This window comes from Podarcis bocagei (genome assembly GCF_964188305.1).
Source record: "Podarcis bocagei genome assembly, chromosome: 17".
Taxonomy (NCBI): Eukaryota; Metazoa; Chordata; class Lepidosauria; order Squamata; family Lacertidae; genus Podarcis; species Podarcis bocagei.
In genome coordinates, this window is record NC_138143.1 from 18224827 (window position 1) to 18244520 (window position 19694).

A 19694-nucleotide genomic window follows, 5' to 3' on the forward strand; every position below is an offset into this window, starting at 1 on the left:
CATTAAAACGAAAGGAGACTTCTGTACTATATAAGTCTAATATAACATCTGCCATTGTTGTCTCTCTTCCCGGCTTTGACTTCAGGCTCAACTCTGCTTTTTTACAAACAGCAGACAGCCACTCAGGTGCTCAGCAGAGGAAATTTCTACTGCCTCGGGGGTTAGCAGGGAAAAATACCAGTTTTTATTTCAATACTGTAAACACAGATTGGCACTGTATGTAATCACATCCACTTCTCTAGGCTCCCTTCCTAGCTTGTATTAACACCTGCCATCTTGAAGAAAACGCTTGGGAAGATCAGGATGCAAACTTGCCCCATTTGTGGGTGCATGTGAGTTTGTGGGACTGAAACACCCACTTTCCTCAAACCAATGGATGTGTGTGTGTGTGTGTGTGTGTGTGTGTGTGTGTGACTACTCTTACGCCCACGACAACATACTCAAAAAAAATAAACAAAACTGGGTAAAGACCGCTGTACCACACTGCTCTTTCCCTTCAACTTTTGTTTATTGATGTACTGAACATGAAAAAGTACAAAGGATCCAAACACAAAAGAAAACATGTACAGCCTCTTTTTAAATACTCAACAGAATATATTTTTTTTCTACTCCAACAGATGTGAATTAAGTCATACTGTACAACTTCAAATAAATACCAGCCTTACATTTTATTAAGTGCTCTGATAAACAGTGCAAAGTGAAGCCCAACAGACACATCATGCCTTCTCATCGATGCCCCTTATTTGAGTGGATTTTTGATTTTGATTTTCACTATAGCCGTATAAAGCGGCAAAGGTTGCAGGTACCAGGTGCTGGACCCACTCCAACCACCATCACCACCATGGAGCTCCATCACCTTCTGAAGCACAGGGAATTTGTGTTAATGTGGATCCCAACACGAGTGTGGGATTAGGATTAAGCCAATTGATCCGAAGAGCACTGAATGAGTCCGGCATGAGAAAAGTCGTTTGTCACTTTAGCACACTTTATTCTCTCACAGTTTTTTTTTTAATGTACTGTACTATACTGAAAATTTTATAACTACAATTCTTTTCTTAAAAAATAAGAATCGGAAAGCAACTGCAAATATCATGTACAAGAATGTTATGCATAGCACATTGCTTGGTTCTAAGGGGAAGCAAATGAGCATCTCAGTTTATACAAAAAGCAGGACGGATCTATATAGTTTGTCAGTGCATCCTGGAAAAGGCTCTGCCGGCCTTCAGCTTTTTAAAAATTTATTATAAGCTAGATGCTAATCAGAAAATATTTGTACTTTTTTGACCTTAAATTTCTTCCATACATGGTAAAGTCTTTATTATTTTCCCCAAATAAGTGTTTTTAAGCGTCATACAAAGTTAAATTTCAATAGCATACAGGTATTTATGATTCTGGTATGAAAAATGTAAGGAATTTGTTCAAAACCTATGGTTATACTCATTTTTTTTTACCACAAACATATTTATAAACAAAAATGTAGCATCACCATAAACAGCTGAAGCTAGACTATCTACAGACAAAATTTGCAACGTATCTGATACACTGTAAATTCAAGTCCTCAGGACAACAGAAATGAATTAAGCAGACCTCAAGTAACAATCTTAATGCCATTTATACAAAGGAAAAGGAAACATACAAAAACATTCAGAATTTTGAACATCACTTGGCATGTTAAATAAGGGAAAACGAAAAAACCAGAAGGAAACTCAAAAGTTATCAGCTGAAAAGAGGTTCATAAAACAAAAAAGATATTATTTACATTACACAAAGCTCAGGTGTTAGCCTTGAACGTAACTTTCAAAATACCTTCAAATATATCCAACGCAAGACTGCTTCTTTCCTGGTCTGCCATTGGTGCAAACCGTGTGCAAACATCTTTTTTTTATTTTTTAAGACAAAACAATTCTTCAAACAATACTGGAAGTACATCACTAAACACCATGAGCTCTATCTGAAGGGAATTCTATAGGAAGAACAGATTTTTTTCCCCTATCTCAGTTAATTTAAATTTCTTGCCTGCTCTTATATACTTTTAATTTTTTTTCTCCTTTTGTTTCAAAACCACACAAGTTAATGTGAGCCACCTATCACATAGTAACCAGGATGTTCAGAGACTGCACCAACGATTACAAAATCAAAACCAGCAGTGCATTTCTCAGTGATTCCAACTTCTTGAGTAACAAAGATCTCTAAAGAATTTCTACATCATAAATCTCTCTAAAGTGTTTTTTTCCCCCAACCACTGCAAATTTCCTGGTAAGTTTTAAAAGCTCACTAGGTGTCATATGAAGAGATTTCTCAAAGTATTCAAGTCAAAATATTTGTTCCAGGACCTGTAAAAAGTTTCTCCAAATTTTCTCTTTTTTATAAAAATAGATGCTTTGTTTTGTTTTTTTAAACCCACATCAAAGAGGCTCTTATCTCTTTGGCAAGGTACTGCTTTACGAAAAGTTCTCCATTAATCTTACAATAAGCTTTTATAATGCACCACCCCCCCTTCCCCCAGACCCAAATAATAATTACAAAATAAATACTTTCAAACTTTATAAATAAAAATGTAAACTTCGAAACACTTTTCTTGAACAGACTAAACTGCAAGGCATTAAAGTGTAAATCAAACACAACGTAAGACTAAACTTAACTCAAGGATCGTTAACACAAAGCCTCAATTAACTACTCACAGGTTCAAGGCAGTCGTGTAAAAGAAATCGTCTTCCCTTAAGCTCAAACATTTTAAAAGGTTCCGCCTTCTTCAAAGAAGGCAATAGAATGCATTGTGACAGGTAAAAACCCTGTACCTCTTGTCCATATTCAAACATAAGATATTTAAGAAGTTTTTTTTTTAATTCAAATACTAGCAATAAAAAATCTCGCATATTTCTTAGGATGCTAGTCTTTTATCCCCCGCCCCCCCATCTCAACACTGACTTACAAAGACATTTACTAATGTATAAAGTTTCTTTTAACTTGCCTTTGTCGAATAAGTTTTCAAATATAAACTGGGCCGAGGGCACCTCGTTAGGCTTTGTGCGTTTTGTTTGTTTTAAACGAGACCTGCAAAACTCTGTCTCCAAGGCGGTATCCGTTCAGGCTGGCGATAGCCATGGCCGCCTCGTCATAGTTTGTCATAGTCACAAATCCAAAGCCTTTGCACTTGTTTGTGTTGAAGTCGCGGATGACCTTCACGTTGGTGACGGCCCCGAAGGGTCCGAACATTTGCCACAGGATGCTCTCGTCTGCATCAGGAGCTAAATTGTAAACAAAAATGCACCACCCGGTCCCCGCATGTCCCGGGATATTGATCCCAGCCAAACTGGTCATTCCATCAATGGTCATTGGAGAAAACCTACTAACCAACGGAGAGGGGCAAAGACAAGAGAGAGAAAGAGAGAGAGAGAGAGACAAAAAGGAGATTTTTTATTTTAAGGAGAATGCAAGTTCAGAACATGAATTTAAAAATGCAGTCTACTTCCACATGGTATCAGCATGCTGCACAAGTTTAAACTGAGAGCCTTTCTGCCTAGTTTTGTGCCTCAAGTATGCATTGATTTCAGCGCCTGCAAAGCATGCGTTTGGGGGTGCCAACTTGAATGAAATATTGGGGGGGGGGGCCAGGTAAGTCCTGCCACACATAATCGATCGCGTGACACAGAACACACACACCCCATTTGAACTGCAGTGGCCATCAACTTTAGGAGGCCCTAGCTCCTTCAAATGTTTTATTGGGGGGTAGGTGGTGGCGTGGGGACGTGGGTGGCGCTGTGGGTTAAACCAGAGCCTAGGACTTGCCGATCAGAAGGTCGCGGTTCGAATCCCCGTGATGGGGTGAGCTCCTGTTGCTCGGTCCCTGCTTCTGCCAACCTAGCAGTTCGAAAGCACGTCAAAGTGCAAGTAGATAAATAGGTACCACTCCGGCGTTTCCGTGTGCTGCTCTGGTTCGCCAGAAGCGGCTTAGTCATGCTGGCCAAATGACCCGGAATCTGTACGCCGGCTCCCTCAGCCAATAAAGCGAGATGAGCGCAACAACCCCAGAGTCGGTCACGACTGGACCTAACGGTCAGGGGTCCCTTTACCTTTACCTAGGTGGTGGTGAAGGGATCTCAGCCCCTAGGAGTTGCTCCTCTGCAAACATTCACTGCTGCAGCACAGCAGTTTTCAAACTAGGTAGAGCGCAGGACGCACAAGCCCAACTCAAGAAAAATGCATGGCAAGGAATTCTCATTAAGGCTTTGGCCAGGCTTTGTGGATCCCCTTCGACAAGACTATTCTGCTGTTTGCCTGCATTGGGCCTCAAATGTGCTCGGTGCTGAGGCATGAAAGAGTTGTGTGTCTCCTGGAGGCCACCTGCTGTAGCTCAACACTTCTCAGGGTGGGCCTCCTTCCAACACTTCTCAGCTTGGAGTGGGTCTTTTTTAGACACGTGAGAGGTGTGTGCCTCCAAGCCAGGAGACAGTTGACAAGTGCTGAAAGTGTCGGCGCTTGGAAGCCAGCGTGAAAGTTTCAGGAGCAGCACTTTTACATAGAAGAAAAACAAAGGTATCCTTCAGCTTCCTCGTACTCTTAAAAATGAGGCAAATTGCAGCCATTCCCACCAATTCGCTTTCTCAGGAAATCACCTTGCCACTACACAAAAGTCAAAGGGAAAAGCTCCTCCAAGGGGGCAAAATATTGGCCTAGCACTGGTGTCAATATTTTTGTAAAGAAGTTTAATAAAATTAAGTTATTTGTAGGCTGTACTCTTAGGGTCATCTAATCCTTTCTTCTGCAGTGAACTTATCTGCTGTGAGATGCCAGTCTTCCATTTACTGAATATTTTTGTTTTGTTCCTTTATTATAGCCTTGTGAACTATCGATCCCCCTTGTCATATGGTGCAGTATCTAGTCGGACCCCTGCTGCCCTAGTGAGATGTTAACAGTGACACATCTGATTAACAGCGACACATTATTTAGTTTCTAGTTGTCCACACCTTTCCTTCCTGTTGGGACACTCAATGAGGCGTTTGCGGACTGGTCAAACTTTGCCTTAGCCACAAAAGCGAGAACAAAAGTGTCCATAAGACAACTGGGTATTAGAAATCCAAATACTTGTCTCTTTTTAAAAATGCAGACCTGCAATGAAATGTCTACTTCAACCCTTCACTATTTGTGAAGCTTCAGTCCCATAGCTGCAATACGAAAATATTATCACCCTGCAGGATGCGTTAAGATTTACCAAGATAATACACGTGAAGTACTTTTAGCATTAAAGAATTGCATCTGCGTTACATAGCCATTATCATTGCACCAAGTCAATTGGTTCAAGTGTGGCGCTCATGATTGCCAAGGTTACAGGCTTGGTCCCCTTATGGGACAATTGCATATTCCTGCCTTGCAGGGGGTTGGACCAAATGATCCCCACAGGATCACTTCCAATTCCATGGATCTATGACCATCTGCTGGCACAGATACAATACTATTGGCACTGGTGGGAAAGGCTGAATAAACAAAACTCTAGTGCAGAAAGGCCCCAAGTTGTTGCAGAATGCTAGAATGATACAAAAGGCAATGCGATAAAGATTAATAAATTGCCAGCCATTAACTGAAAAAGACAAATACCACTGAAAGTAATGCTGGAAGCTGTTGAAATTATGGATGTGATGAAGAGACAGAATGTGTTAAGTGATGTACTGAAATAAAAATAGCTTTTGTTTAATGTCTGAACATGCAGAGACAATGCAACTTAAAATAAATTAGCTCCAAAGTATGTACAACTGAAAACAGTATAATTTATTATTAGGAAGGGTTAAGCGTTATGGACCTAACACAATTCTTCATTACCTCTTTACTCCATAAGCCATATTGAGCAGATTGTCCAACCTGCAAAACACATTTAGCAAAGTGTTCAGTCTTTGGGTCGTCTACCTTCAAGTGCAAGTTGCTAGTTGGATCTTGAAAGGCTTCTCCCAGAACAGACTTATAAGGCTGAAGATGCACAATCAATACGTATTACCTGCATCCTCCTCTGCCCCCCCCCCCACAGAGAGATCCTACAAGCATCCCCACAAAGCCAGCCTTGATTAAATTTCCATTAGGTATTTATGCAAAAGAGCAGCTCAGCCTCGGGAGGACATAAAACAAGGCTTTCCAATTCCATGCTACCAAGACAATTAGGTTGTGTTTTTTTTTAAAAAAAGTGACAGAACACACGTATTAAAGTACTGGTTCAGAAAATGAATTTCACACAGAAGTCTTTACATGAGGGACCAGACCATTTTGTCCACACTCTCACTCCATTATCAGAAAGCCCTTTGGGCTGAAACACATATTAAGTTACTCTGCACACGTTTCCTAAAGTCCGTTCCTCAAGATTTCCAACGACAAGACATTACCTTCTCGTACCACAATTAAATAGTATGCTATGGGTTTATCTTCAAATGTTTATACCCTGGCAGAGACACTTGCTTAAATGTCAACTGTGCTGCCACAAACTGCAAACATTTTCTACCGTGCCAGCGTAACTTGCACAAAGGAATGCAGATTTGATTTTACTTTTAACCCACTGCGAAACATAAACATCTTATGCAAATCACGAAGTTTTATGCTCAATCAGAGTGATAGAGATATCCGATTGTGTCAATGCTGGACCGTATCACTTATTGTTGAGAATTCAGAAGCCACACTTGAGAACATATTAGTATAGCTGATAGTATACACTTAGTATAGCTGAGTGCAGGCAAACTCGGCCCTCCAAATATTTTGGGACTACAACTCCCATCACCCCTAGCTACCAGGACTGGTGGTCAGGGATGATGGGAGTTGTAGTCCCAAAACATCTGGAGGGTCAGTTTGCTTGTGTCTGGCTGAGTGAAAGGTTGGCACCAGCCATTACTGTGATTAATACTAAGTCACTTTAATCCGCTCTCAAAATGGATGTGGCGATTGGAGGACCAACTCTGAATTGCAAATGTGACACAGAAGGCTGGCAACATTAACCCCACCATGTGGGAATCCCTTGCAGATGACCACAGGGCCTTGGAGACAATCAGTGAGGTCAGGTCTCTACGCAGCAGTGACCAGAGGAGGAATGACAGCTGCGAGGAATGCAGAGAGAAGAAACACCATGATACACTTGCACCAGCACAACAGGACGCCTTTGTCTCCCCGTCTGCAACAAAACATGTCTCTCCTGTATCAGTCTCCACAGTCACAGCAGGCGCCATAACTCTCCCAACAGTTTGACTTCACCCTGAAGACACTCTCTTCCATTTTCTCCTGAGACAGATGGATGCCAACCAACACACACACACACACACACACACACACACACACACACACACACGTATTTCTGAGCTTTGACTAAAGCAGGAGTGGTTTTGAGAGTTGGCCAACCCTCACACACCAAGAGCTCTAGTAATCCTGCCGATGTCTTCAGAAGAGAGACAATCATTCATGATCATCCTTGAGAACCAGCACTTCAGCGGCTCTTGAGAGTGATGGTGACAGGTCATCCCTCTTCGGAAGGAAGAGTTCATACGAATATGGAAGGGCTAACGATCGTGCTGCTGATAGCTTCACAGGCAGCTGAGAAGCACTGTTCATGAGCGGCGGAAACCAACACAAAGCACACACATACAACATGGAACTAAGCTGCCCGAGTCTCTCTTTTTCTGCGGGGGGGGGGGAGTTATTACATAATGGAAATCAATTGAAAAATCACCTAGGGGCCTTGATGAAGTCCAGGGAACCCATGTAAGGTACGAATCTGTGGGGAAAACTAAAAAATAAAGGATGCACATGGCCCACAAGTTAGCCACCCCTGACCTAAAGGGCTTGTTTGTCAATTAAAGAGTAGACTTGGGGGTGGGCAGGTCTGCAAAAGCACAGGAAAGAATGTGGCAGTCTTGAAGCAGAGCATCTAAACCAGGCATAGGCAAACTCGGCCCTCCGGATGTTTTGGGACTGCAGCTCCCATCATCCCTGACCACTGGTCCTGTTAGCTAGGGATGATGGAGTTGTAGTCCTAAAACATCTGGAGGGCTGAGTTTGCCTATGCCTGGTCTAAACCCTGAGAATCAGAGAGGTGAGTGATGAGGCCAGTCGCCTTTTCCCAAATGTAATGCTCTGTTTAGAAAATGTTTATTGCATTTCTGATTTTGTGTGTGTGTTGAAAAGCCACTCAGGGAATTCCGAGACGCAACATATAAATTTCTAAAATTAATAAATGATAAAACTTAAGTGGCAATATGTAACAAAATTGATTTGTTTTCATTCTGCCTTTCAAATCTTTCATTCTGCCTTTGCAAATGTGCTCACAACCATGATTAAAAGCAGTTTTAAAAATATAAACTGGAAGCAGTGCCTTTTGAGTTTAATGAAAGATCCTGACTTCCCAAGCATAAAAGTGTGTGCTTTATTGGCTTCTTTTGAAGGAAATTTAATTTCTGTAACAAGGTAGTCACCTTAGGAGGAAGTGGCTCATGGATCAAGCCTGCTTTAGTCCCATTATTTAGAAAAAGGAGCATCTACAGGCTACAAAATACATTGGTCTTTGTTCATATGATACATTCATCCAATTATCAAGACAGCCACAAAACAAAGGTTGGATAGCCATCTGTCATGGATGCTTTAGATTCCTGCAATGCAGGGGATTGGATAAAATAACTCTACAATTCTAGGATTCTAGGATAGCAGCGAGAAAAGCAATGACAAACCTAGACAGCATCTTAAAAAGTAGAGACATCACCTTGCCAACAACGGTCCGTATAGTAAAAGCTATGGTTTTCCCAGTAGTGATGTATGGAAGTGAAAGCTGGGCTATAAAGAAGGCTGATCACCGAACAATTGATGCTTTTGAACTATGGTGCTGGAGGAGACTCTTGAGAGTCCCATGGACTGCAAGAAGATCAAACCTCTCCATTCTGAGGGAAATCGGCCCTGAGTGCTCACTGGAAGGACAGATCGTGAAGCTGAGGCTCCAATACTTTGGCCACCTCATGAGAAGAGAAGACTCCCTGGAAAAGACCCTGATGTTGGGAAAGATGGAGGGCACAAGGAGAAGGGGACGACAGAGGACGAGATGGTTGGATAGCGTTCGCGAAGCTACCAGCATGAGTTTGACCAAACTGCGGGAGGCAGTGGAAGACAGGAGTGCCTGGCGTGCTCTGGTCTATGGGGTCACAAAGAGTCGGACACGACTAAACAACAAGGATAGCAGCATTCATACAGTCATACCTCGGAAGTCGAAAGGAATCCGTTCCGAAAGTCCGTTTGACTTCTAAAACGTTTGGGAACCAAGGCGTGGCTTCTGATTGGCTGTAGGAAGCTCCTGCAGTCAATCAGAGGCCGCGTCAGATGTCCGGGTTCCAAAGTCCGACTGTGTTTCTGTCCATAATTCCCTGTCCAACACAAGCCACTTTCACACCGAACACGTCCACACTTTGACCCAATTCCCGCACCCAAAACTCCTAATAAGAAGCTCTGTTTTAGACCTCGCTACCACAACCTTCAAATATCTGTGGGTAATTATGCACAAACTCATTTGCACAATTATAGAAGTAAATGGAAGACTATGTTAAGCACTTGATGTTATCAGCCTATGGAATAAATTACTTAATTACGCAAATTGTTCGAGTGAAGGGAAGTTGTCACTATGAAAACACTCTGATCACCTCAAGATGAGATGTATGAGCAGTGACATCGCCGTGGAATTAACGGTTTTGCCTTTTATGGAAAGAAATCCTCTGGAGATGAAAACACCATACAAAAACTAGAAGTGGTCCGAGAGGAACACGGGTTCTTATGTCCCTCAGTTGCCTTTGGAGAAAACATGTCTTGAATAGCCTCTGAAACCGCATTACACACTTCGATGTTGTCCTCATCTCATTGTTGCCCCTGGTGAGACTTTAAGAAAAACCAACAACCCTGCGAACTACAGCTCCATTCAGACTAGACGTGATCGTGGGATGAGCAAGCAAATCATGAGCCCCAGCAGGGTTTTTAAAATAATTTTTGCAAGCCACCAAAGTCTACTGCCCATGCTTGCCTTTCAGCAAATTTAATAGCTAAACTGACATGTGATTCATCAAAATCAAAGTTTTGTGAATGCCAAGAGATACACATCTCTTCATTTGGGGGGGGCAGAGGGGTACACATGAATTCTGACAATTAGGCAATTACAGTGGACCCTTGGTTCTCAAACGCCTTGGTACTCAAACGACTTGGAACCCAAACACTGCAAACCCGGAAGTAAATGTTCCGGTTTGCAAAACTTTTTCGGAAGCCAAACGTGCTCTGTTTTGAGTGCCACGCTTCCATTTTGAGTGTTATGCTGAGGTCTGTCTGTTTTTGCTATTTATTTTGCGTTTTTGTTTTTGCAGGTCTTTTGTTTTTGTGACTGTGTGGAAACCAGTTCAGCTACTCATTGATTGATAGATTGATTGTGTGACTGCAGTACATTGTTTATCGCTTTCATTTTATGGATCAATGGTCTTGTTAGATAGTAAAATTCATGTTAAATTGCTGTTTTATGGCTTGTTTTTAAAAGTCTGGAATGGATCAATCCATTTTGCATTACTTTCTATGGGAAAGTGTGCCTTGGTTTTGGACCGCTTTGGTTTTGGAACAGACTTGTGGAATGGAGTAAGTTTGAGAACCAAAGTACCACTGTATCAGCATTTACTGGTGAAGATTTAAAATAATAATAATAATAATAATAATAATAATAATAATAATAATAATAATAATAATAATTTATTATTTCTAGTGGTTTCCCCCGCTTTCAACAGAACATTAAAAACAGAATAAAACTTCAAACATTAAAAACATCCCTAAACAGAGCTGCCTTCAGATGTCTTCAAACATTCATCGAATTAATCTGAGATTGTCAGTATGCCATTAACTACACGCACAAATTTCTGGACACTTACTTGGTCAGTGGCCACGGAGAGAGAATATTTGTAAGACTGAGTGTTTTTTTGCCCTTGAATGCTTGCTTAAGTCTGTCCCAAAAGTCTGCCTCCCTACAACCTTTCAACTCTTGCTGTCACCCTTTTAGTGATAATCAGTGTAGCTATTTCGATTTGACAGTCTCTTAGTTCCAACTGCTCCCATTTTCCTGTGCTTTAATCCAAAACAGAGGGGTAAGAGCAACACTATATTTGCAAACGAACACAATCCATGTATTTCTATAATGAAGACCATTATTCTGAACCCTGAAATTTCTATGTACTTGACACTCAAAACTTCTACATGGTATTTTAGCAGCAAAGAAATAACCTTGACTGATGAAGCATAAATGTTAATGCTTTGGGGGATCGGGCCAATGGTAGCTATATTAATGAATGCAGGATTCCCCCTTTTCCAAATCAAATTGAGACAGCCATTAAGATACTTCTTTAAGTATACAGTTTTAAAGCTCCCCCCCCCCCAAGTTCTACGTAAGCTTTCTATGCTTTATAATTAATTTACAATAATTATCATATTACACTTTTTTGTTTACTATCAGTGAGCTGCACTGGGAACTAGGGCTGGGCGATGTATCAACAGATCGTCCAAAACTGCTTCAAAGTCCATTTCATGATAACAGTTTAAAGTCGATAAACAGTTTAAAGTCCGTACTGGGATATAGGTTTCATCATGTTTGACCTGACAATATATTGCAAACCACGGTGTGTGTGTGTGTGATGCAAAAATCAGAATGTGGGGAAAAACCAGCCAGTGCCTCTATAGAGCTCCAGCCTTATTTCAGACATCGTGATGTATCAGTATTTCACGATGTTTAGCTGGTGATGTATCACGATGTTGAAAACCAGATATTTCCCAGCCCTACTGGGAAGTTAAATTGATGTTGAAGGTACAGGTTTTAATCAAATAACGCAGGTATACATGACCTTTACACATGAAGGGCAACCAAAATGGTCAAAGGCCTGGAAACGATGCCTTATGAGGAACGGCTAAGGGAGCTGGGCATGTTTAGCCTGGAGAAGAGGAGGTTAAGGGGTGATATGATAGCCATGTTCAAATATATAAAAGGATGTCATATAGAGGAGGGAGAAAGGTTGTTTTCTGCTGCTCCAGAGAAGCGGACACGGAGCAATGGATCCAAACTACAAGAAGAAGATTCCACCTAAACATTCGGAAGAACTTCCTGACAGTAAGAGCTGTTCGACAGTGGAATTTGCTGCCAAGGAGTGTGGTGGAGTCTCCTACTTTGGAGGTCTTTAAGCAGAGGCTTGACAACCATATATCAGGAGTGCTCTGATGGTGTTTCCTGCTTGGCAGGGGGTTGGACTCGATGGCCCTTGTGGTCTCTTCCAACTCTATAATTCTATGATTCTAAGTCACGTATCCTAACTGGGATGGGAGAGCCACGTCCGCCTAAGGAGGTGGGGTTGTGGGCTTCACGGCCCCTCCCTGTGCGCGGCGGGCAGAGGCCTGCCCCACGTGATTGGGGGGGATTCCCGGCCACGTCACCCCCTGGCCGGCCAATTGGCTGGCTCAGGGGCGTGGCCTGCCCTATAAAGGCAGGACGCGGCTGGAGATCTCCCTCTTTGCCACCTGCCAGCTGTTCCTGCTTTTTCCCACCCTCCTGCCCTATAAGGTTTTCGTTCCTTGACTTTGCTATGGACCTTGGTTGGTCGCTGTTGAGGGGCCTGGTAGGAATTTTTCCACTTGGCAAATTGGCACCAGCCACTTGGTTTTTGCCTACCTCATAGCAAATCGTCACAACTTTCTGGGTATCGGCGGCTTGGCATTGGTATTGTTCTGTAGATGGAAGAGGGGAGATAACACCATCACCTGCCCCGCATATTGCAGGGTAGTCCGTTAAAGGATTCTGGGGGGCATGGCCCTGTCCGAAGCCTGGGGAGGTGAGGGCCTAAGGCATGACCCCTAGCGGTGACCCCAGGAGAGTTCCTAGTTGCTGTGCATCAGCAGGACTCCCCCTACTGGTGGTTAGCCCTTCTTGGACTTCAAGCAGATGGGCTGGAGTCGGATATAGTCGGTTAGGACCAATGCCTAAGCCAATACTACTCATCACCTGTAACCAATAAAGTTGTGGCCTTTTTTAACCCATTAACCTTAATAATAGTGTTGTGTGTCATTATTTCCACCTGGGGGGGTCAGGAACTTGCCTGGACCAGGAATATTTCCTATACCTTTGGCGGCCCAGAAATTGAGCAGCCAAGTGGCAGCTGAGAACTTGCAGAAATTTTATTAGGGTGAGGCAAAGGTGTATGTTATGTCTTGTTTATTTTACTGTATTCTAAATATAACTTAAAATGTAACGTTCGTTGGGAGGTTAACGTATAAATACTGCAGATGTAGACACTGGTATATGCACCCCCTAAAAGTGGGAACCCCCTAAAATCTTGGATAAGACCTCCACTTAGAAATGAGACCTCAGATTAAAAGAAACCAGCATAATTCTCAAATCACTTCAGAAGTAAGAGCAAGAGGCTACAGGACATTACAGATTCCAAAGGCTGCGAAACATTTATGTGATGTGGAAAAGGGTAAGATGGATCATCCATTATCAAGGAACTGTATTGTTCTGGCAACTTCCAGGCAGCAAAAGTGCTGATACATTCATCCTGCTCTAGTATAAAGCATGGAAAAACTTACCTCGTGTTTTAATTAAGCCGTTGAGCAAAGTGTTTGGGCATGAAGTAATACGCCATCAGAAACATGGGTCCAAGTGAAACTGATTGTCTTAATTTTTAATTGAAATTTTAATTAAAATGGAAAAGTTTTAATTGAGGGAACTGAGTAAGAGGACATTTATCAACTTCTGTAACTAGTTATCTGTGGTAAAGGAGTTATACATAGGTGTAACAGTTTCCGGGGGCTGGGGGGGGCGGAATTTCAGTGCCAGATTGGAGCTGATTAAACACACCTGAAAATCTTCTGCATTGCATCATGAGCTATCCTATCCCTGCAGTGAATAGGCTACAAACCTAAGGACAGGCCCGTGAGGAATTTGTCTGAAGCCCAGGATGGGAGTCTTGTTAGAATACAGTTATAAACTCAAACGAAAAAGCAGCCCCCGGCCAGCTTAACCCTCCAAGGTCCGGGTCAAGTGTACCTGGCGGCCCCCGCCCTTTGCATGGGCTTGCCAAAGGATGCAACCAGGAATTAACCCCCCACTGAAAAATAGTCCAACTAGCTTCCGAGTCACAGGCAGTAGTGTCCAGAACTAAAATCAGAGGTGTGAAAAGCCAAAATTAAGCTAGAGGAAAACTTTGAAAGCTGCTGGGATCAAGTTCTGAGCCTTAAGTTCCCTGCCCGCTACCAGCCCATGCCATTCCACAAAATGGCAGTAGGAGCAGCAGTCAACACAGAGGGAAGGTAGTTTTGGCCCCCTCTCTTTTTCCACTTTGATACACTGAGTAGCAGGTACACTGGGTTCTAAGTCCCATAGGCCAGTGTAGCTACTGAACATGCGGAAGTCCTAGAGAGAAATACGTTCTTCTCCTCTCCCTGTGTGCCATTACTGTTTCCTGACATTGCTACGCGATGGAAACCAATGGAATGGGGGTTCTGATTTTTTAACGGGAGAAAAGACTTATACCCCGCCCATCTGGCTGGGTTTCCCCAGGCACTCTGGGCAGCTTCCAGCAGAATATTAAAATACAATGATTCATCCAATATTAAAAGCTTCCCTAAACAGGGCTGCCTTCAGACGTCTTCTAAAAGACCGATAGTTGTTTATTTCTTTGACATCTGATGGGAGGGTGTTCCACAGGGCAGGCGCCACTACTGAGAAGGCCCTCTGCCTGGTTCCCTGTAACTTCGCTTCTCGCAGTTGACCACTCCATTTATTGTTGGACTTCAACTCCCATTATCCCTAACCACTGGCTCTGCGGCCTGGGGATGATGGGAATTGGAGTCCCAACAACATCTAGAGGGCACCATCTCATTAGAAAACTTAACAGTGGGGTGAAACCACTCCGGTTCACAAAATTAGTGCTGAAGGATGCCTTGGCAACAAAGGCCAACATTCTCTCTCTTTTTCAAACTGTGAGAAAGGTACAGTGGTCAAAGCAGGCCTATTCTGGAAGTCGTTAAGGAATGCAGGTGCAGCCCTCGGAATTCATCCCAACATCTCCCAACAAGTATTGCGTATTCCAGCACACACGCCACATTTCCCCTTCGGATCCAGCTGCCGCCACTCAAAACACAATGAATACCACTCACAATTTGTAAGCTTGCAGGTGATCTAGGGGACAGCTGGGCCGCTGGGATGTTGGAGAAAGACTGCTCAGGGGGTTTGAAAAGGCCACGGGGGCATTGTGTGTGTCCCAACCCTGGCAGTCGCCATTTCTGCAGGAGTTTATTTACCTCTTTTTTCATGTCAGTGCAGTCATTCCCCAATGGCCTTAACTTCAGGCACAGGGCATTCTGGGGTTCCTCTTCTGAGCAGTGCTACCTCTGCCCCGGCACTCAGTACTGGAGCAGGCATTCTGCCTATGGAGAAAGGGCAAGTCTACTTTTATTCAATATTCAGCGGCTTGACAAGAGTATCCTTTGATGAGAAAAACACAAAAACCAAAAGAAAACCTCAAGGAAGATTAGAAAAATCCACTGAATACTGAATAAAAACAACTGCCTTTGCTCCGATAGAAGAGCTCGCCAGGACGAACGCTTTTAAGGGTGAACAAAGTTAATGGAACAAAATGCAAAGAAGTTGCCTGGATTTCGTTTAAATATGCCATTGGCCAGGTGCTTAATTGAAACATTAAAATTAAAGTCCTGGCAAAGCCTAGGTTTTTCTCTCCCCAATGTGAGTATTCTGCTTTTCTTTGAAGGAAAACCAACTCATCCGATTCTGTTTTTGCTCTACTTTGCAGCAATTCTCTGCTGACTCCAACTCTTTATAACCTTTCTGGAAAACCCGGATTCAAGTGCAAGCCAGCGTCAAAGTTCAGAGCATGCATGTGCAAGTGTGCATATGCACATAACACAAAATCTCTCATAGCACGGCACTAAATAGAAAACCCTAAAGCAGTTACTGAATGTAGATCAACACAATGTTTGTTTCAATTCACACCATCTGTCCTTTTCAGTACACTAAAATATCAGAAGAGAAAAACATATGGCTGCAAAGCTCTGTGCCACAGGAACAGAGACCCACACAAAAAACTGTGCAAACTACTTAAAAACAAAAAAAACCCACCATTTTTTCCACAGGAAAAAAAGAAGAAAAAGGGCAAGGTTAGAAGGACGATCCAGAAAGTAGAGAAGAATGGACAATGTTCAAGGCAAACTTTTAAATAAAGAGAATTGTATGGTTGAGAAAGATGTCTGATTTAGTAGAATTATTTACTCTAGAAGTTTAAAAATAACCCTAAAACCCTGGTTGGAAAAAGAATGTTTCCCCATTTCTTTAAGCGTTACTAATTAGCGGCTTAAACTCTTCTGTTTATAGCTGCTAACAGATTGCAGTGCTGTTAAATAAGTGTTGACTGCTATGCCTTCCAGACACACACAAAAGTTTAAGAAACTCAATAACTCTCATATGAGGAAATGCAATTCCTACCAGAGAGAGGACAACCTGGTTCAAAGGAAAATTCGGACCGAATGGTTGGGGGTCTCAAGAGGGTTCCTATACATTTCCACTTACCTAAAACGTTGAGCCTGCTGAGCTAGAGGTCCTGGGTACCTTCTGTTTGGAGACTGGTACAGCTGGGAAAGGATGGCCTGGTTTGTTTTTTGGCTTGGATTGTTGGCGAACTTTACAGTGATTGGCTCTGTGGCACTCGGCGGTTTCTGTCCGTTCAAGCCTTTGATGGCTTCTTCTGCCTCAATCCGCTTGTCAAACCGGATGAAGCCCACACCCCTTGAAACTCCTGCATAAAGGTAGAAGGCTCGTTCACTGCTCTCTTCCAAAACAATGCCGACACACCCAGAACCCCCATTTGCACAGCTACATGTAAGCCAACAAGCCGTATGAAGCAACGGAGGACAAGACCAGCCGCAGAAAAACAATGCTGTCCAGGGTTGTAAAGACTGCGGAGAGAATAATTGGGTGCACTCTTTCCACCTTGCGTCAAATCTACGCTTCCAGGTGCCACAAGAAAGCTGCAGAGATAGCGCAGGATAGTGCGCACCCTGGAAATTATCTCTTTCAGCTTCTGCCTTCTGGAAGAAGGTACAGGGTTATAAAGACTAGGACTAGCCGCCTGAGAAACAGTTTCTATCCAAATGCGATTTTGGTTTTAAACACAGTGAAAGGAGTCTCTATGGGAGTGTATTGTATTTTTAAAAATGGGGTATCAGAGTTTTTAGGGGGCTAACCAGGCTGGGATAGAAGGCTTGCTGGTTTTGAATGTCTTATGTAGATTATCCCCCCCCCCCAATTACGTTGTTCTGTATGGGACAATGACAATCAAGAATATCATTATCGTAGAAGCTGAAGAGGCGGTTCCTGTCCCCACCAAGGTTGTAACACACTTGTTTCCCAAACTCGGGTCTCCGGCTGTTTTTGGACTACAACTCCCACCACCCCTAGCTAGCAAGGCCAGTGGGTCATGGAAGATGGGAACTGTAGTGCAAAAGAGTGGCTGGGTATAAATAACAGCTGGAATACTGGAGGCAACACAACTGTGAGAAGCTCAAGGAAGCCCAATCAACTGTGGTGCCTTCCCCCAAAAAGCAAGCCTAGAGTGAGAGACTAGGGCAGGCATGGCCAAACTTGGCCCTCCAGCTGTTTTGGGACTACAATTCCCATCATCCCTGACCACTGGGTCCTGAAAGCTAGGGATGATGGGAGTTATAGTCCCAAAACAGCTGGAGGGCCGAGTTTGGCCATGCCTGGACTAGGTTGAAGTCAGTAAGTTCCAGGAACCCTCTTCGACGCACATTTTTGGGGGTGATCTGTGGGTCTGTGCAGGACCTGGTGAGAGCCAGGAAAGATGGGTTGAGTCTTAAAGAAGTGCCAGCAGGCGGAAATATCTTCAGTGGGGAGGTGTGTCAGAAGGATGCGGATATGTATGTGTGTGTGTGTGTGTGTATGTTGCATTAATTGTTTTATTGCATGATTTTGGAACATTTGTTCTTCTTCTTTAGTTCTCTGGACACTGTTTGGAGCAGTGTTTCCTAAAGTGGGCAATACCACCCTCGTGGGGGGCGGGGGGGGGCTCTGGAACGATCCAGGGGGGCAGTAGTAGCCTTGGATGCAATTGGCAAGCGTTGAATAAATACAAGGGGGAGGTGGTAGCATAAGGAAAGAAAAAAAAGGGGGGGAACTGTTCTTACACGTTTCACCAGTTGTGTAATGACATTTACCGTCAGGTCAGGAGGTGTTGCAAGACAGCAACAATACCTCCCCTGGATTTGGCGGTCATGCAATGGGTTCCCAAGGCTTGGGGGAACCCTTTTCAGCTTCACCCAGGCCTGGGAAGTGGATTGTAGCCTCTCTCCCTGCCTATTTGGCCAATGGCAGGTGGGCTGTGGCACCAGCCCCACCCTTGGGGCAGATGGGACTGAGCCATCAGGCTTGACTCGTAGATTTCCAGGGGGGCACTGAGTCATTTTTTCCTGAAAAGGGGGCGGTAGGCCAAACAAGTTTGGAAACTTCTGGTTTAGAGGTATGTTCACCTATTAAGCGGTACACAGATTGCTTCACACTCAACGTAATGTTAACACTTAAGTTTAAGGGATCAGAGAAGACAATAGCCTTCTGGGGCCACAGAAGGCCCCCAGATTCAAACTCTGGAATCTCCAGGTAGGGATGGGTAAAAAAAACCCATCTGAATCTCTTGAAAGCTGCTGTTTAATTAGCACAACGTAAGGCACTGGTATTAGGCAACTTGGTTAATCTGCAGGATCAGGCACTTCTACTCAAAACCACGCCATTTTGCTTTTTTGCGTGCCAATTTTTTATTTTTTGCCTCCCGCTTTTCCACACACGGTTACTCTGCTCTACGCTGGCCCCAATCTGTGTGTGGTGGAGAGGGAGAATTCTCTGGACCTGCCTTTCCTAGGTTCAGGCTATTCCTGATTTTGCACACACCGCTACGAGCAGCGAGATGCAAAATCGCACGTGCCATATGGAAGGACGGGATTAATGCATACGGCAGCGGAGAAGACAACACACGACAGCACGACCCCACCTAGAGCCCTAGTCAATGACTATGTTATGTTGCAACTCTATCTACCCTCCTTCAGAACAAATTTTAATGTGGATTTCCATACCGCAATGTTAACTGGGAGTACGTCCTAATCAGCAGCTAATGAAATGAAGTTTCAGAGTCTACCAAAGCACAGGAAAACTTTACAATCCCCCCCCCCCCCTGAATGCATATTTTAGAAACACACATTGTTTTTAAGTAACACCCCTGGAAGGAACTGTTGTTTTTTTGAAGAGGGAATTTTAGGGAACACTGAAATAACTCATTAGAAAAGGGCAATTCCCGTGTAATACTGTGACGATGCATATTTTTAAAAAGCAGACAAAGAGCAGGCCTGTGGATAATGTGTCCTTCTCTACAAAGCATGTCTGCATAACCATGGTTATGTTGATGGTGGCAAAAACAAACCCCTGTGTTGCAATACAGAATAATCTGCTCAAATACAGCTGCAACCATGGTTATGAACGTAACTAATACGTGGTGCTCTAACCTTGCCTCTTGGGTTTACCACAGCCCAAAGCTGGTCTAAGACATGCTTTTGGGTGATCCATCAGTACGGTAATGTTCTTACATACCGTATTTTTCTGT

At 43.4% G+C, this 19694-nt stretch overlaps 1 protein-coding gene across 14 annotated transcripts in view; it reads right to left on the reverse strand.

Moving 5' to 3' along the window:
- Positions 1–489: 489 nt before the first annotated feature.
- Positions 490–19694, reverse strand: part of ELAVL2 (ELAV like RNA binding protein 2) — a 161128-nt gene continuing 141923 nt past the window's right edge. For 10 of the 14 annotated variants that reach the window (XM_081176743.1, XM_081176741.1, XM_081176738.1 and 7 more), the window contains 3 exons: positions 16598–16823; positions 5818–5856; positions 490–3349 (listed from right to left, as the gene is read on the reverse strand). In XM_081176743.1, the coding sequence (XP_081032869.1) occupies positions 3019–3349; positions 5818–5856; positions 16598–16823 (596 nt within the window). In that variant the 3' untranslated portion in view covers positions 490–3018. The remainder of the gene's footprint in view (positions 3350–5817; positions 5857–16597; positions 16824–19694) is intronic. The other 4 variants (XM_081176742.1, XM_081176736.1, XM_081176748.1 and 1 more) reach the window with 3 other exon arrangements.